At 35.1% G+C, this 15,735-nt stretch overlaps 2 protein-coding genes and 1 pseudogene across 3 annotated transcripts; all 3 read left to right on the top strand.

The window, feature by feature from the left end:
• The first annotated feature begins 1,679 nt into the window (after positions 1-1,679).
• Positions 1,680-3,142, top strand: LOC121757824 (annotated as a pseudogene).
• Positions 3,143-4,860: 1,718 nt separating this feature from the next.
• LOC121759412 (12-oxophytodienoate reductase 1-like) lies at positions 4,861-6,393 on the top strand. Its single transcript, XM_042154984.1, has 5 exons — positions 4,861-4,937; positions 5,019-5,163; positions 5,270-5,396; positions 5,526-5,687; positions 5,790-6,393. Exons 1-5 carry the CDS (start codon positions 4,861-4,863, stop codon positions 6,380-6,382), a joined length of 1,104 nt encoding a protein of 367 aa, XP_042010918.1. The 3' UTR covers positions 6,383-6,393.
• Positions 6,394-7,149: 756 nt separating this feature from the next.
• On the top strand, positions 7,150-10,830 carry LOC121759411 (12-oxophytodienoate reductase 1-like). 2 transcript variants are annotated; one of them, XM_042154982.1, is made up of 6 exons: positions 7,150-7,249; positions 7,350-7,490; positions 7,588-7,718; positions 7,998-8,159; positions 8,558-9,151; positions 10,764-10,830. In XM_042154982.1, the coding sequence occupies exons 1-5, from the start codon at positions 7,176-7,178 to the stop codon at positions 9,148-9,150; spliced, it is 1,101 nt and encodes a 366-aa protein (XP_042010916.1). In that variant the 5' UTR covers positions 7,150-7,175; the 3' UTR covers position 9,151; positions 10,764-10,830. The 2 variants fall into 2 exon arrangements, with proteins under 2 accessions (XP_042010916.1, XP_042010915.1); XM_042154981.1 differs by having other exon boundaries at positions 8,558-9,158; positions 10,771-10,827.
• Positions 10,831-15,735: the final 4,905 nt, after the last annotated feature.

The raw sequence follows: 15,735 nt of genomic DNA, 5'->3' as shown, positions 1-15,735 counted from the left end.
CTTGGCTATGTCAATCATGTTAAATCGAATTCGAGTCCCAGTAGGGCCGCAAACCCTACTTAGACTAGTGTACACATATGGGGACCGTGTGCTAGCTTTCGAGTTGGCCGGTTCAGTGACCGTCGTGGAATGTGACCGCATTCTCGGTTCACATACGTTCAGATATGGTATCTATGTTTGTGATTGCGCAATCAATTTATGAAATAAAAGGAATTTAGTGACTCGGGTCTTTTAAAATGAAAACTCCGTGTTCACTCAACTGTAGCTAACAAATAAAAAGGAACTTGTATTTTGGCACTATGTCCACTGAGTATATCAAGTACTCAGCCCTGCATGTTTCTTTTGTAACGTACAAGTTGAGCGTGTACGAGGATGCGAAGGTGTTAGGAAATGATTATTAATAAGTAACAATAGGTAGCCCAAAGTAGTATGTCTTCATACATGCTATTTTATCTTGGACTCTTCCGCTGCAATAGGACTATGTACTAGGAAGTATGAACCCAATTATTATACTCTGATTCTATTTTGACTATATACCATCTTCGCCTTCAAAATTAATGTTTTGAGTTTGACTTATCCCTTATGTTCAAGAAATCAAATCAGCAGATACAACTACTAAAACCCTAATCAAATCCAAATATTCCCAATCAATAATGTCGACACAAAATCACACACACACACACAGATAACCTTTGAAATCCAAGAATTCAAGCTTCGAAAAAAGATGAATTATAAAGCTATCAACTGAAATTCTACTATATTTATAGCCCACCAAATAGTATAAAACTTTTCAACTTTCAACATGGACCGTTTATTAAAACTAATGGATTAAACTCAAATCATCCTAAATTGTTTTTAATACTGACTATTTTCTTTGTCTAGAGTTGTAAATATAGCCAAAAAAATTCTTTGAAAATATACCTCTTCTAAAACCTTTCATTTCCCACATTTATGATGATGATGATGATCATAATAATAATAATAATAATAATAATAATAATAATAATAACTTTTAAACTTTCAACACGAACCGTTTATAAGAACTAATGCATAAATGATAAATCTCAAAGCATCCTAAATTGTTTTAAATTTTAATACTACTTACTATTTTCTGTGTCTATAACTGTAAATATTGCCGTAAAGTTTCTTGATTTCGAACCGATACAAAAGAAGTCATGGCCATAAGATTTATAATAATATTATAGTACTACTAAATAAAAATAATAGAAATTATAGGTACTCATTTTATAAAAGCCATATTAAATCCCAAAAATTGAGTGTCAAATATTAAAACGTTTTAACATTATTTGTTGCTTATATTTACTATCATTTAAATATTAAAAAAATATTTTCATTTTTCCAATGACATTTATGTTATTTTCCCCAAAATCCCCATTTTATACTATATGTATAGATTTAGCTAAGAATTTTAATTGCATATATTAATTCCAAAATTAAATTTGCAATTACATGATTTTCATCCACGGAATCGTCAGTCACCTAATTAATTGGCCATAAGATTCCGACTTAAAAAATGACTCCCTAACAACACCAATGATGTAATGGCCTACGCAATTCCCTCTGCCTCATGCATCTATATAAATAAGTACTCATTTCTGCATATATTTTACACGTTCAAAACAAAAACAAAAACAAAGTTAAGATCAAATCAAATCAGAGTAATGGCAGCTGAAGATACTGATGCTATTCCTTTGCTCACCCTATACAAAATGGGTGATTTTGCCCTCTCCCACAGGTTTAATTCCTTCATTACTTTATTTTGTCTGTGTGCTTTTTTCTCAATATCTGGGTGGTGTTGTGTTCATGAACAGAATAGTCTTAGCACCATTAACCCGGGATCGGTCATACAACACCGTTCCACAGCCACATGCCGCCTTGTACTACTCTTAGAGAGCAACCAAGGGCGGCCTCCTTATGCCTGAAGAAACCGTTGTATCAGACACTGCTCAAGGGTACCTAAATATACTTTTCTTTTAATACCACTCATTCGGACTTAGTTCTGATTGAATTTAATTGAATACTTTTATATGTAGGTACCCTGATATTCCTGGAATTTGGACAAAGGAGCATGTCGAGGCATGGAAACCTATAGTCCATGCAGTTCATCAAAAGGGCGGTGTTTTCTTCGTGCAGTTGGTGCATGCCGGTCGCGTCTCTACTTATGGTACCCAATCTAAAATTTTCAATCAACATATATAGTATTGTTGCTCATGAAAAATAAATAAATAAATTGTTAGGCCATTGTTACACAATAAAATGTTAATAATGTGCAATGTGTAGATTACCAGCCAGGTGGCCAAGCTCCACTCTCATCAACAGACAAAGGACTAACCCCAGGCCTATATGAAGTAGATTGGTCTCCTCCTAGACAACTAACTATAGACGAAATCCGTGGTATTGTCAATGATTTCAGGCTGGCAGCATGCAACGCTATTGTAGCAGGTTCGTGTCGTTCCCCTACGTATCATGCTCTCGGACTAGACCTAAAGATATTTATCGATCCACAACTTGTGTAGGATTTGATGGAGTCGAGATACATGGCGCCAACGGCTTCTTGATCTAGCAGTTCATGAAGGATCAAGTCAACGACAGGACAGACAAATATGGAGGAAGCCTAGAGAACAGGTGTCGCTTCGCTCTGGAAGTGGCAGAAGCAATGATTGACGAGATAGGAGCGAAAAGAGTTGGGATGAGACTGTCTCCGTATTCAGATTTCAACGAGGCAGGGGACTCTGATCCGGACAGGCTTGGCCTCTACATGGCCAATGCACTGAGCAAGCTGGACCTCGTGTACCTCCATGCGATCGAGCCACGAGCTGTTGGTTCAACGGTGATCGAAGGGTGCACGGAGGGTCAGCTCCTCCCCATGAGGAAGGCATTTAAAAACACCTTCATCGCTGCTGGTGGCTTTGACAGGACTACGGGGAGCGAAGTTGTGGCTGGAGGTGGCGCGGATTTGGTAGCGTACGGTCGACTGTTCTTGGCGAATCCAGATTTGCCAACGAGGTTCTGCTTGGATGCTCCGCTCAATAAGTATGACAGGAGCACATTCTACACTTCTGATCCTGTGGTTGGTTATACTAACTATCCATTTATTTCTTCAATAAGCATAGCGTGTTAGAAATCCATAGTGTCCATTCCTAATACCAATTCGTAATGGAAGGAGAGGCCTATGAATTTATATTGTGCGGTTCTCTTTACATTGATGTGTGATAGTATTTGTTTTCTTTCATTTGCCTACATAGCATGCATGCTTTTTTAGCCTGCTTAATAAAGGATTATATATATTGAGAAAATGTGTTAGCGTTTGTTGTAGTTTTCCAAAGGTATTTTGTGATTTATATGCAAGAAATATTGTGTTTCGCCAAATTACAATTTGTACTCCTACTAGTTTGTTGTTGTGAGGGTTGATGATGCACATTTGAATATAGCCTGCATGCTTAAAATCAAATGAAGAAAAACGATGAAGCCAGAAAAGACATAAACCAAATGCATAAATCGAATGCCCATTGAAAACGTTGAAGATTTTTTTACGTTGATTCGTATAGCTAATTAATTTATTCGTTAGAGCAAAAGCAAAAAAAACGACATCAATCCCTGAATCACGATTCAACTTTAAATCACATGAACGACGTCATTTTGATTTACAAAAATGACGTTGCTTGACTGTTTCACGCCACATCGACAATGAGACGTGTAGCAAGCCACATAGGATCGGACCAAATTGGGACATTGACACAAATAGTTAAGTTCATAAATTTAGGAGAAATCTATCTTCATAAAGTAATTCCATTAATCTTCTCCCTCTTCTATTTTCTCAAATTTGCACCATCATGACAGTAAACTATATTCCCAAATCCGCAATTTTTTTTAAAAAATGCAATAAAGCACGATGATCAAACAATTCCCGCCACCGTACCAAAATTCAGTACTACAATCAGACAAATGAACCGAGAAAACGACAGATCGGAATAAGATAGTGCAACAAGTTACAAATTAACCCAAGCATAAACGCGACAAGTAGAAGAGAAAAATATCATAGAAGAAATCTGAAATGATCACACATAACTTCAAAAAAATCAAGAATACTATGACATTGAGATCTAAAGAAGAGCAAACCTGAAACAAAAAAGTAAGCAATCGGCCAATGAGTTGTAGCGCACTTGGCGGTGCAGAGCTGTGATGAATTGACCAAAGAATAGGAGACTTTCGGACTTAATCTATAAACCGGGTCGAGAAGGATTAGCCGAATTTCGCCAAAAGCGAGTTAGGTACACGCTATGGTCAAACAAAAAAAGTGAGCAATCGAAGCAAACAATTAACGCAGCTGTGGAATGATTAGAGCAGCCTGCAATAACGGTTTTTACTGCTGATTTGTCAACCCAATATATGAATACTTTTTTTCAAAATAAACAAAACTGCAATTCAAAACATAGGTGGAATGCGTTCGTTACTTAAGATGTAAATTCTATTTAAAAAAAAACTTTGGCCGGGAACCTTTCTAACAAAATTATATACTACTATTACCTTAAAAAATCAATTAATTCTACTACTATCATTTATGTAAGTTGTGTGAAATCATTTTATTAATTGAAATTTTAGGTTTATTTTTAAATTTATATTGACTTTTAGTTATTTTTATCAATCATCCATGCATTAATCTATTAAATCTTTCCAATAAGTATTCCTTCGTAAGTCGTAACCTTGGCTGCCATCTCTTCATTATGCATGACTGCAATATTATTATTTTTAGGGATGATTATCATTTAAATCGTATTTTTTTGTCGACTTTTATCAAACAATTATCCATCTTTTTATATAAGGACCACAATCAGAGTAATGGCAGCTGAGAATACTAATAATGTTATACCTTTGCTCACCCCATACAAAATGGGAGAATTCGCCCTCTCCCACAGGTTACATTCCTCCATTTCATCTTTCTTTCTAGTTTTTCTACTTTTTTCTCATTATTTGGGTGGTGTTGTGTTGATGAACAGAATAATATTAGCACCATTAACCCGGGATCGGTCATACAACAACATTCCACAGCCACATGCCGCCTTGTACTACTCTCAGCGAGCAACCAAAGGCGGCCTCCTTATCGCTGAAACAACCGGTGTCTCAGACACTGCTCAAGGGTACCTAACCTACTATACATTTCTTCTAATACTACTCATCGATCCAGACTTGATATAATTAGTTTTGATTGAACTTATGTGGATATTTTTGTATGTAGGTGCCCTGATAGGCTGATACACCTGGAATTTGGACAAAGGAGCAAGTGGAGGCATGGAAACCTATAGTCGACGCAGTTCATCAAAAGGGTGGCGTTTTCTTCGTGCAGTTGGTGCACGTTGGCCGCGCCTCTACTCATGGTATCCCAATCTAAAATTCTCAATCTACATAATATGTTGCTCATAAAGTGTTAGGTCATTGATACGTGTGGCTATAGCTAGCTATTTCAGTTTCATGACAATAAAATGTTTATAATGTGCAATGTGCAGATTATCAGCCTGGTGGCAAAGCACCACTCTCATCAACAGACAAAGGACTGACCCCCGGCCTATATGGAGTAGATTGGTCTCCTCCTAGACAACTAACCACCGATGAAATCCGTGGCATTGTCAATGATTTCAAGCTGGCTGCACGCAACGCTATTGAAGCAGGTTCGTGTCGTTCTCCCCTCTGTATCAGGATATAGGACTAGGCGTAGAGAATGTGCAATAAAAAGAGAACAGACTCATATTTATTATCTACAACTTGTATAGGATTTGATGGAGTTGAGATACATGGCGCCAACGGCTACTTGATGGAGCAGTTCATGAAGGATCAAGTCAACGATAGGACAGACGAATATGGCAGAAGCCTAGAGAACAGGTGTCGCTTCGCTCTGGAAGTGGCGGAAGCATTGATCCACGAGATAGGAGCGGAAAGAGTTGGGATGAGACTGTCTCCGTATTCAGATTTCAACGAGGCAGGGGACTCTGATCCGGACAGGCTTGGCCTCTACATGGCCAATGCACTGAGCAAGCTGGACCTCGTGTACCTGCACGCGATCGAGCCACGAGCTGTTGGTCCAACGGTGATCGAAGGGTGCGCAGAGGGTCAGCTCCTCCCCATGAGGAAGGCATTTAAAAACACCTTCATCATTGCTGGCGGCTTCGATAGGACTACGGGGAACGATGTTGTGGCTGGAGATGGCGCGGATTTGGTAGCGTACGGTCGCCTGTTCCTGGCGAATCCGGATTTGCCAACGAGGTTCTGCTTGGATGCTCCGCTCAACAAGTATGACAGGAACACATTCTACACTTCCGATCCTGTTGTTGGTTATACTGACTATCCATTTCTTCAACAAGCATAGCTTCTATTTTTGGACTGTTCAGTAAAGGATTATTTTGGGAAAATATTTTGCGCATGCTTTGTACTCCCTCCGTCCAAAGGAAAATGGTCCATTTTTGGGTGGCACAAGAATTTATGTAACTTTATTTTATGCTTAAAGTGGAGAGAGTAAAGTAAGAGAAAGAATAAAATATGTGTTTTCATTTTTCAGTAATGAGTCATTTTAATTATGACAAATAAAAAAGAAAGTAGTTCATATTTAATTGGAAGGAGAAAGTAGTTCTTCAAATGAATTTTGTGATTTACTAGAAATGTTGTGTTTCGCAAAATTACAATTTGTTACTAATTTGTTGTTGTGAGGGGCAATTCAAAGAATAGATGCATGTTTTAAATCAAATGAAGAAAAAACCCCAATTTAAAATACTAATCCAGTCAAATTGCATTTAATAGGTGTTGACTACGTTAAAAATGGACCAAATTCGGTTCGTTTTCATTTATTCAAAATCATAAAATGGACCATTCTTAATCTCACTCCATCTCTGGTCCAGTTCGGCGCAGTTTCGGCGACGCTACCCGCGGCCTCCGCCCCAGCCGTCCTGTTCTGCCTATGAGGCTTAAGCGGTCCACCACTGCGCCGCCCTCTTGCGCCTCTTTAAACAGTCCGCCACCCCCACTCTATTAAAACTAACATACAACACCAATGATGTGATGGCCTACGCAATCCCCACCAGCTTCATGCATCTACTATAAATAGTCCTGTGTTTTACAAAAACAAAACATAAACAAAAACAAAGTTTAGATATCAAGTCAGAGTTATGGCAGCTGAAAATAATGATGTTATTCCTTTGCTCACCCCATACAACATGGGAGAATTCCCCCTCTCCCACAGGTTTCATTCCTTCATTGCATCTTTCTTACTAATTCTTCTACTTTTTTGTCTGTCTGTGTGTGTGCTTTTTTCTCATTATTTGGGTGGTGTTGACTAACAGAATAGTATTAGCACCTTTAACCCGGGATCGGTCATACAACAATGTTCCACAGCCACATGCTGCCGTGTACTACTCTCAGCGAGCAACCAAAGGCGGCCTCCTTATCACTGAAGCAACCGGTGTATCGGACACTGCTCAAGGGTACCTATACATTTCTTTTAATACTACTCATTTGGACTTTATATAGTTAGTTATGATTGATTTGCAGTATAATTTGTTTCAATTTTTATGTATGTAGGTTACCTGATACACCTGGAATTTGGACAAAGGAGCATGTTGAGGCATGGAAACCTATAGTGGATGCAGTACATCAAAAGGGTGGTGTTTTCTTCGTGCAGTTGTGGCACGTTGGTCGTGTCTCTAATAATGGTATCCCGATCTAAAATTTATCGTTTGCACATAGTATTGTTTCTATTGATGAGTTAACTAATAGAGTAATATCCCATTAATTTTAATAGACTAAGAAAGGCATAACTCTATGTTGGTCATATAGTGCTATTCCTTTCCTTTGTAATTGCTGGAGACCTTGATCCCATCTCAAAAATATAGTAAGTCAATAAATAAACTAACTGTTGGCCATTGTTACTTGTTTTGCTCTGGCTAAAGCTAGCTAGTTCTCTTCAAGACAATAAAATGTGGATTGTGTAGATTACCAGCCAGGTGGCCAAGCTCCACTCTCATCGACAGACAAAGGACTGACCCCTGACCTATATGGACTAAACTGGTCTCCTCCTAGACAACTAGCCACGGATGAAATTCCTGGTATTGTCAATGATTTCAGATTGGCTGCACGCAACGCTATTGAAGCAGGTTTGTCTCATCCCCTTGCCTGCCATGCTTTAGAAATAGTACATAAACATTTACATTGGCAATATTTCAAGTCGGGGCATATCGTTTACTATGATGAAAAAGAATGGAAAACATATATTTTCATCGTTTTCCACTTTTTTCACATGTTCTATAAGCTGAATAGTTTTCCTTGAGAAAATTTCCATGACATCCTTTTTTCACTTAAATTCATCACATATCATGGAACTCTTGATGTGATAGTATTTTCCAATTTTCTCCATCCTAACGAATGTGCATAAAAAGTGGGGACCACTTATAGATGCTAAAAAACCATCCTTTATATCCCTTGTTTTTTCTTTGAGATAAATTTACAACCGAAGAGAACAACCCTCATGTTTATTGATCCACAACTTGTGTAGGATTCGACGGAGTCGAGATACATGGCGCCAACGGCTACATGATCGAGCAGTTCATGAAGGATCAAGTCAACAACAGGACAGACGAATATGGCGGGAGCCTAGAGAACAGGTGTCGCTTCGCTCTGGAAGTGGCGGAAGCCGTGATCGACGAGATAGGAGCGGAAAGAGTTGGGATGAGACTGTCTCCGTATTCAGATCTCAACGAGGCAGGGGACTCTGATCCAGATGGGCTTGGCCTCTACATGGCCAATGCACTCAGCAAGCTGGACCTCGTGTACCTCCACGTGATCGAGCCACGAGCTGTTGGTGCAATGGTGATCGAAGGGTGCGCGGAGGGTCAGCTCCTCCCCATGAGGAAGGCATTTAAAAACACCTTCATCGCTGCTGGTGGCTTTGACAGGACTACGGGGAGCGAAGTTGTGGCTGGAGGTGGCGCGGATTTGGTAGCCTACGGTCGTCTGTTCTTGGCGAATCCGGATTTGCCAATGAGGTTCCGCTTGGATGCTCCGCTAAACAAGTATGACAGGAACACATTCTACATTTCTGATCCTGTTGTTGGTTATACTGACTATCCATTTCTTCAGCAAGCATAGGCTGCATGGTGGATCCAGAAAATGAAATCTGTGGGGTCGGATATAATAAAAAATAATACTAATAAATATAATATTTAAATAATTATTTAAAAATTATTACTCCCTCCGTCCCCCAATTTGAGTCACTCTTTGACTCGGCACGAGTTTTAAGGAAAAGTTTGAATGTGTGGTGTAATAAATGGAGTTAGGTAGTGAAATGTGGGGCCCCTTTGACTTTTGGTGTAATGAAGGGTAATTTTGATGTCCAAAAATGGTAAGTGGGAAGAGTGACTCTTATTGGGGGACGGCCCAAAATGGAAAAGAGTGACTCAAATTGGGGGACGGAGGGAGTATATTAATTAGTGATGAAATAACTTTATATACAACATCAATTCAAAAATTTTAGCACCAAATATTAAATAGTTTTAAAAAATTAATATATAAAATATAAATATAATAAAATTGTAGTTGATGAAACGAATAATATAAAAATAATTATGCTTAGTTAATCCACAAAATGATGCAACCTATTTAATTAATTGCCCACTAACATTTAGCCCAAAGAATTTCACTCATTTAACCTAATTACTAAAGCAATAAAAATATTCCATCGTCTTTTTCATCCTTCCAACCAGTGGCGAAGCAAGAAGTTTTATGATGGGTCTTGTTTTGATGGGTCTCAAATTACTGTTAATATGATTTTTTTCGATGTTCATGACGTCGGTAGCTCAAAATAATTGATATTTTCAATTTTTACGTATGTATAATAGATAGAAATGATTTTTTTTAATAAATGTCACCATAGCAAATATCAACGAAAATATAAATTATAACAAATAGAATATAATAATTATTTTATTATTTTTTATTATGAGTATAATGATGGATGAAAACAATTACGATGTGATAAAGCATTAAAATTAACATAATAAGTGATCTAAAAGAGAACAAATAGAAATTATATTTCAAAAAGTAGAAACTAAAAGAGAAATAAAATATACATATTATATTGTATAAACAGAAGAAAGAATAATAAAAAAAATTACATTAATAGAAAGAATGAGGATAAGAAGTTGTATGAATAGAATTTAAAAGGTTGCATAAAACTGATGGAAAAATTAAAAAAAAAAAGTTGCATTAATTGAAAGAGTGAGGATACGTAAGTTGTATAAATAGAATTTAAAAAGTTGCATAAAACGAAACAAGAGGGAAAAAAAATTGAAAGAACGAGGCCCACATGGGAATTGATTTCGGATCTGGCGGATAAGAGAGCATTTCACCAATCAATTGCGCTACACAATTAATATATAATTCAGGTTTACATATATTATATATATCAAAATAGAAATTGATGGGGGACCAGGGCCCCCGGCCCCAATGTGGCTCGCCACTGCTTCCAACATCAGATTCTGCATTCTCTACAACCCCTCCCTTATATCTCTCCTCTATTTTATTAGTATCGTTCCTCTATCCTCTTACTTTTTTGAAAAAGACCTAAAGTTTTGGGTGAAATTGAAGCTGCCGTGGGGTGAGGTCGGAGGCGGAGCTGCACCAGATCAAATGTCAAAGATGATGTTTTCTGGCAGCGCCCGGTGGACCGCCGGTGGGGTCGGGCGACCCCACCTGGGTTCGCCCTGCATGCTTTTTTTGCCTGCTTACTAAAGGATTATTTTGAGAAAATATGTACTACTAAGGGATTATTTTGGGAAAATATGTTTCGCGTGTGTTATAGTATTATTCTGAATGAATATTTTAGTTTATATACTAGAAATTTTGTGTTTCCACAAATTACAATTTGTTTGTTTGTTGTTGTGAGGATTCAATAATGTACATTTGACTCATAGCATGCATGTTTTAAATCAGATGAAGAAAAAGCATAAATCAAATGAAAGCATAAAAAACAAACCAAATGCATAAATCGAATGCCCGGTGAAAAACGATGAAGAATTTGACCTTGATTCAAGTAGCTAATAATCAATCCGCTCCATGCTAATAAAATCATTTTTTTATTTTAAAAAGTTTTAAGATAATTGAGTCATTTCTATTTTTAACAAAAATAACTTTTTTTTTTATTTTTTTTCATCTCTCTTACTTTATTCACCATCCATTTAACACACTATTGATGTCTATATTAACAAGGAACGGATGAAGTAATTTATTCGATAGAATAAAAACAAAAATGACTTCGATTGTGAAACAACAACCCTGAATCATAATTCAGCTTAAAATCATGAAACAACGTCGTTTAGACCAAAAATACAATTGTGTTTCACACCAAACACGCGAATAAGATATAGATTTATCGGAGAGTCAATCTAATAAATTTCGGCCGGAAATTATAGGATCAATTCGACCCTACTAGTTAAGTTCATATTTTACAACAAACTTTGAAAATTATGAATTACAGCCATAATTTTTTATTTTTCTAACCAATATCCCTATTTTAAAAGGTATACATAGTACTCTGTATAGCTAAGTAGTGTTACCACTCGTGCTATGCAAGGGACAAAAGATTTTCAAAAATAATGAAGATACATTTACAGTTTAATAGATTAAAATAAAGATATATTAAAAAATAATACAAAAATATATTTCTTTTAAGAATATGAATTAATTAAAAATAATATTAATAAGATTATAAACAATTAAAAACATTATAAACAACAACAAACAGACTATTGAATTATACAATTTTCTCTCAACCCTATGTAATAAAACATTTCATATTCAACATACTCTTGAATTACACAATTTTAATAAATTATACGTGTAGTAACATAAATAAAAAATGACAAAAAATGACATGCGTGAATTAAATAGAATAAGATATACAAATAAAGGAAAAATGTATTCCTAAATACAATAAAAAGAGAGAAAATTATTTGAACGAATAAATTCACTTTCGTCAAAATTAAATTCAATAGATGATAATATTCATAAACATAATCTTTTGAAAAGCAAAAAAAAAAAGAAAAGAAATATAACTCAAAGTCATAAAAAACATTATCTTAGTAGAAATAAATAAAACCAACTCAATTATAACTAATGAATACAAATTGTTAACAATTTAAAAAATCTCATTTTATATACTTTATACAAAAAGAATAATGATCCCTAGTACTATTAATTTTGATACCTAAATTTGGTCAGTAGTAACATATTTAATACAAACACTTTAGTTATATTTCACAAAATCACAATTAACATAAAGAGAATGTGCCAAACGTTATGTATAATTCATTTAACTGAGATACGCATTTTTATTTTTCGCAAAGCTGTAACGTCGAAAAAATGATACTAACGTGCTCCTACTTAACAAAGAGAAGACACCAAAGGTTATGTACGCGATTACACTATTAAATAATTTTAAAAAATAAATTTATTATTATATTTTTAATGTTAAATTATTAACTTAACATTCTCAATTAATCAACTAAAATGAGAAAAAAATATTACTGCCTCTGTCCCATTTTAGGAGTCCCAGTTAGAAAATTTCATAAATGGTAATAGGCCCCACATTTCACTAACTTTTATGTATTCACATTTTATTATAAAACTAATACATATAAAAGTATGACTCATATTATATCATCTTTTTTCACCAAGTTTACTTTATATTTCTTAAAATCCGTACCGAACTCAAATGAGACTCTTAAAGTGGGATGGAGAAAGTATTATACTACTTGAAAACCCTCCATTATGATAGTTGGCATGTTTCCAACGGGAATGCCCGAGTCATGTAAGTATTTTATAAAATAAATTTTGAATTATAAAGTAAAACTTATAAATTTGTATAAATATTATAAATTTGTAACAGTTATACTAATTAATCCCTCCATCTTTGAAAAGTATAAACTATTTCCTTTTAAGTCCGTTCTGGAAAAGTATGAACTTTTTAATTTTTAAAACTCATTTCTCTCTAATAAGGCTAGACTCATTCTCCACTAACAATAATTTAAAAAGTTTTTTTTCTATATCACTCTTACTTTTCCAGTTATGCATTAAAACTCATGCCGAACCAAATGTTCATACTCTTTGGGGACGGAGGAGTATTTAATAAAAATCATAAGTATATTATTTTGAATATTATAATAAAATAAAATAAAATAAAAAACTTTATAATAATCGTATTAAAGAATACTAAATTACATTTACAACTTAATAATTAATATCATACTACTACATACTTTGTATCCTATGTGCATGTAAAAAAACTCAAAATGAAATTAACGGTAGAATCTGAAATAAAAAGTTTTTTTGGTGATGCAAAGCGTTAATTAGCATTAATATTGGTGATAAATGTATTTATGTACAATGAGTAACGTTTTGATTTTCAAATGTATTTATATTATCGCCTTTCTCCCTATTTAGTTTCCTACATCAGGTTCTAAAATATAAATCAAAATTTGAAAAGAAAAGATTTTGTGAAAAATAATTGGAAGAGGAAGGTTTTCCAGAAAAAATACAAAACTTTAAACTTTAAACATTAAAATTAATATTTGGTTTTATTCAGATCTTTTATAATTAATTAAATTCTAAGCCCTATGCTCTAGCGCACATTAACGCCATTAATATTTTATACCTCTTTCATCTTCTTTTTCCTCTATAAATATGTATTATGAATTATACTATCTTAAATAAGAAAAATACATAAAAATGTATTTATGAATATAAATAGTTTTAATCATTAAAATTAATATTTGGTTTTATTCAAATATTCCATAATTAATTAAATTCTAAGCCCTATCTTCTAGCACACATTAATGCCGTTATTATTTTATACATCTTTCAACTTCTTCCCCCTCTATAAATTTGTATTTATAAATTAAATCTATATAAATAATTTAATCAAGAAAATAAATAATTTCAACATATTTACTTAAATTATATACTTAAATAAAAACAATTAATTTAAAAAATGTATACAATTAGATGGAACATATTAGAAGTCCTAATTAACACATGATATAGCCTGATATATAAAACTCAATAAAAATTCTACTACTAACTAATTAAAAAAATTAAAAGCCCAAATTCTAAAATTTAATACACTAAAACCCAAACTAATATTATTGCATCTACGTGCAATGATACAATATTCTTCCACAGCTAATACCCTATCCTAAAGTATCCTAAAGTAGCGCCTCTACATCTCTTCTCACTCATCTCGTTGTCGCTGCCTCGCCGGGGAGCAATGCCAATACCTTCCTCCATTGACACATTTCCTTCTCTCTCCCCTCTAATAGGTGGAACCCGCTGAACACCAGCTTCTCGCCGCCGCCGGACACCTTCTCTTGTCCGTCGGCCCACTGAACAACAGTCTCCACGCCGCTGCAGCCGTGCCTCAGCCGCCGCCGGGCTCACCGTCGTGCTGAACACCAGCTTCCGGCCGCCTCACCCGCCAGCTCCCTCATTTCCCGACTCCAGCACTTTTCTCTTTTCCTCTCCTTTTTCTTATTCTCCAGCGGGTAAAGATCGGATCTTTCAATGAATCCGCCACCGTACTTCTCTCTCTCCTTCCTCTTCTTTTTCGTCTTCTCAACTTTCCTCCCATCTCTCTCGTTCCGGATCCCTCGTATCTTCTCGGCTAGCCGCCGCCTTGCTGCCACCGCCTCGTCTCCCTCAGCCTGCCGCCCTCTCGTTGGAGCTGTCGCCGGATTCCAAGCACCTTGCTATGCTGCAATCAAAATTCAGAAAATTAGTCCATAAAAATGCAGATTCAATTAATGTTACTTGTGTCCATATAAATGTCTTAAACTTCTAGTAGAAGCCATTTTTTCGGTATTTTATTGGACCAATTTTTATCCAATAATATTTGCTTTTTTGTTTGCCCAATAGATAGTTTTCCGCTCAAAATTGTGTCACATGGCATCCCAAAAATCTGTCCTTTTATATATTGACTAGTATCTCTCCCGTGCTATGCACGACCCATTATATTTTTTTTCCAGAATATATATAATACCAAATAATTATGTGGCATAAATATTAAATGAAAAATAATTTATCATAATTAATCCATAATAGAGATAGAAATTATAAATTATTGAGTTTCATTTCATTGCAATATAGTGATCCTATACACTAAAAACCCAAACCTCGAAACCTAAATCCTAAACCTTTAACTTTAGTAGAAATTATAAATTATCGAGCTTCATTTCATTGCAATATTGTGATCCTATACACTAAAACCCCAAACCTCGAAACCTAAATCCTAAACCCTTAACTTTAAAATATACTCATCATGACCAACAATGAGCCAAATATCAATAAAATTCTCCCTCCGTCACAGTTCAATTTTAATTTGTTGATCACTTATTCTATTTTGAGGGTTTTAGATATGTGTTCGATATCTTACACTGGGTTGGCCTACTTGATAATTCTTACTATAGTGGAGGTTTTTTTATCTGAATCTTGTCTATAAATCTGTTTATATGATCATATCAAGAAAGTGCTTTACAATAGGCCTATGTGAACGGTAAACAAAAAAAATCTTGCTTGCATTCATCCAAGGATTAAAATGAAAAGGTTTTTAAATCAAATAACATAAATGGCAATTGAAATATCAAACGTTAAATATTAGAAGTGGTATAACATTGAAGTTGATTT

Source organism: Salvia splendens, chromosome 12 (genome assembly GCF_004379255.2).
Source record: "Salvia splendens isolate huo1 chromosome 12, SspV2, whole genome shotgun sequence".
NCBI classification, from domain to species: Eukaryota; Viridiplantae; Streptophyta; class Magnoliopsida; order Lamiales; family Lamiaceae; genus Salvia; species Salvia splendens.
Note: the sequence above shows the minus strand (reverse complement) of the source record. Positions and strands in the feature narration are given on the sequence as shown.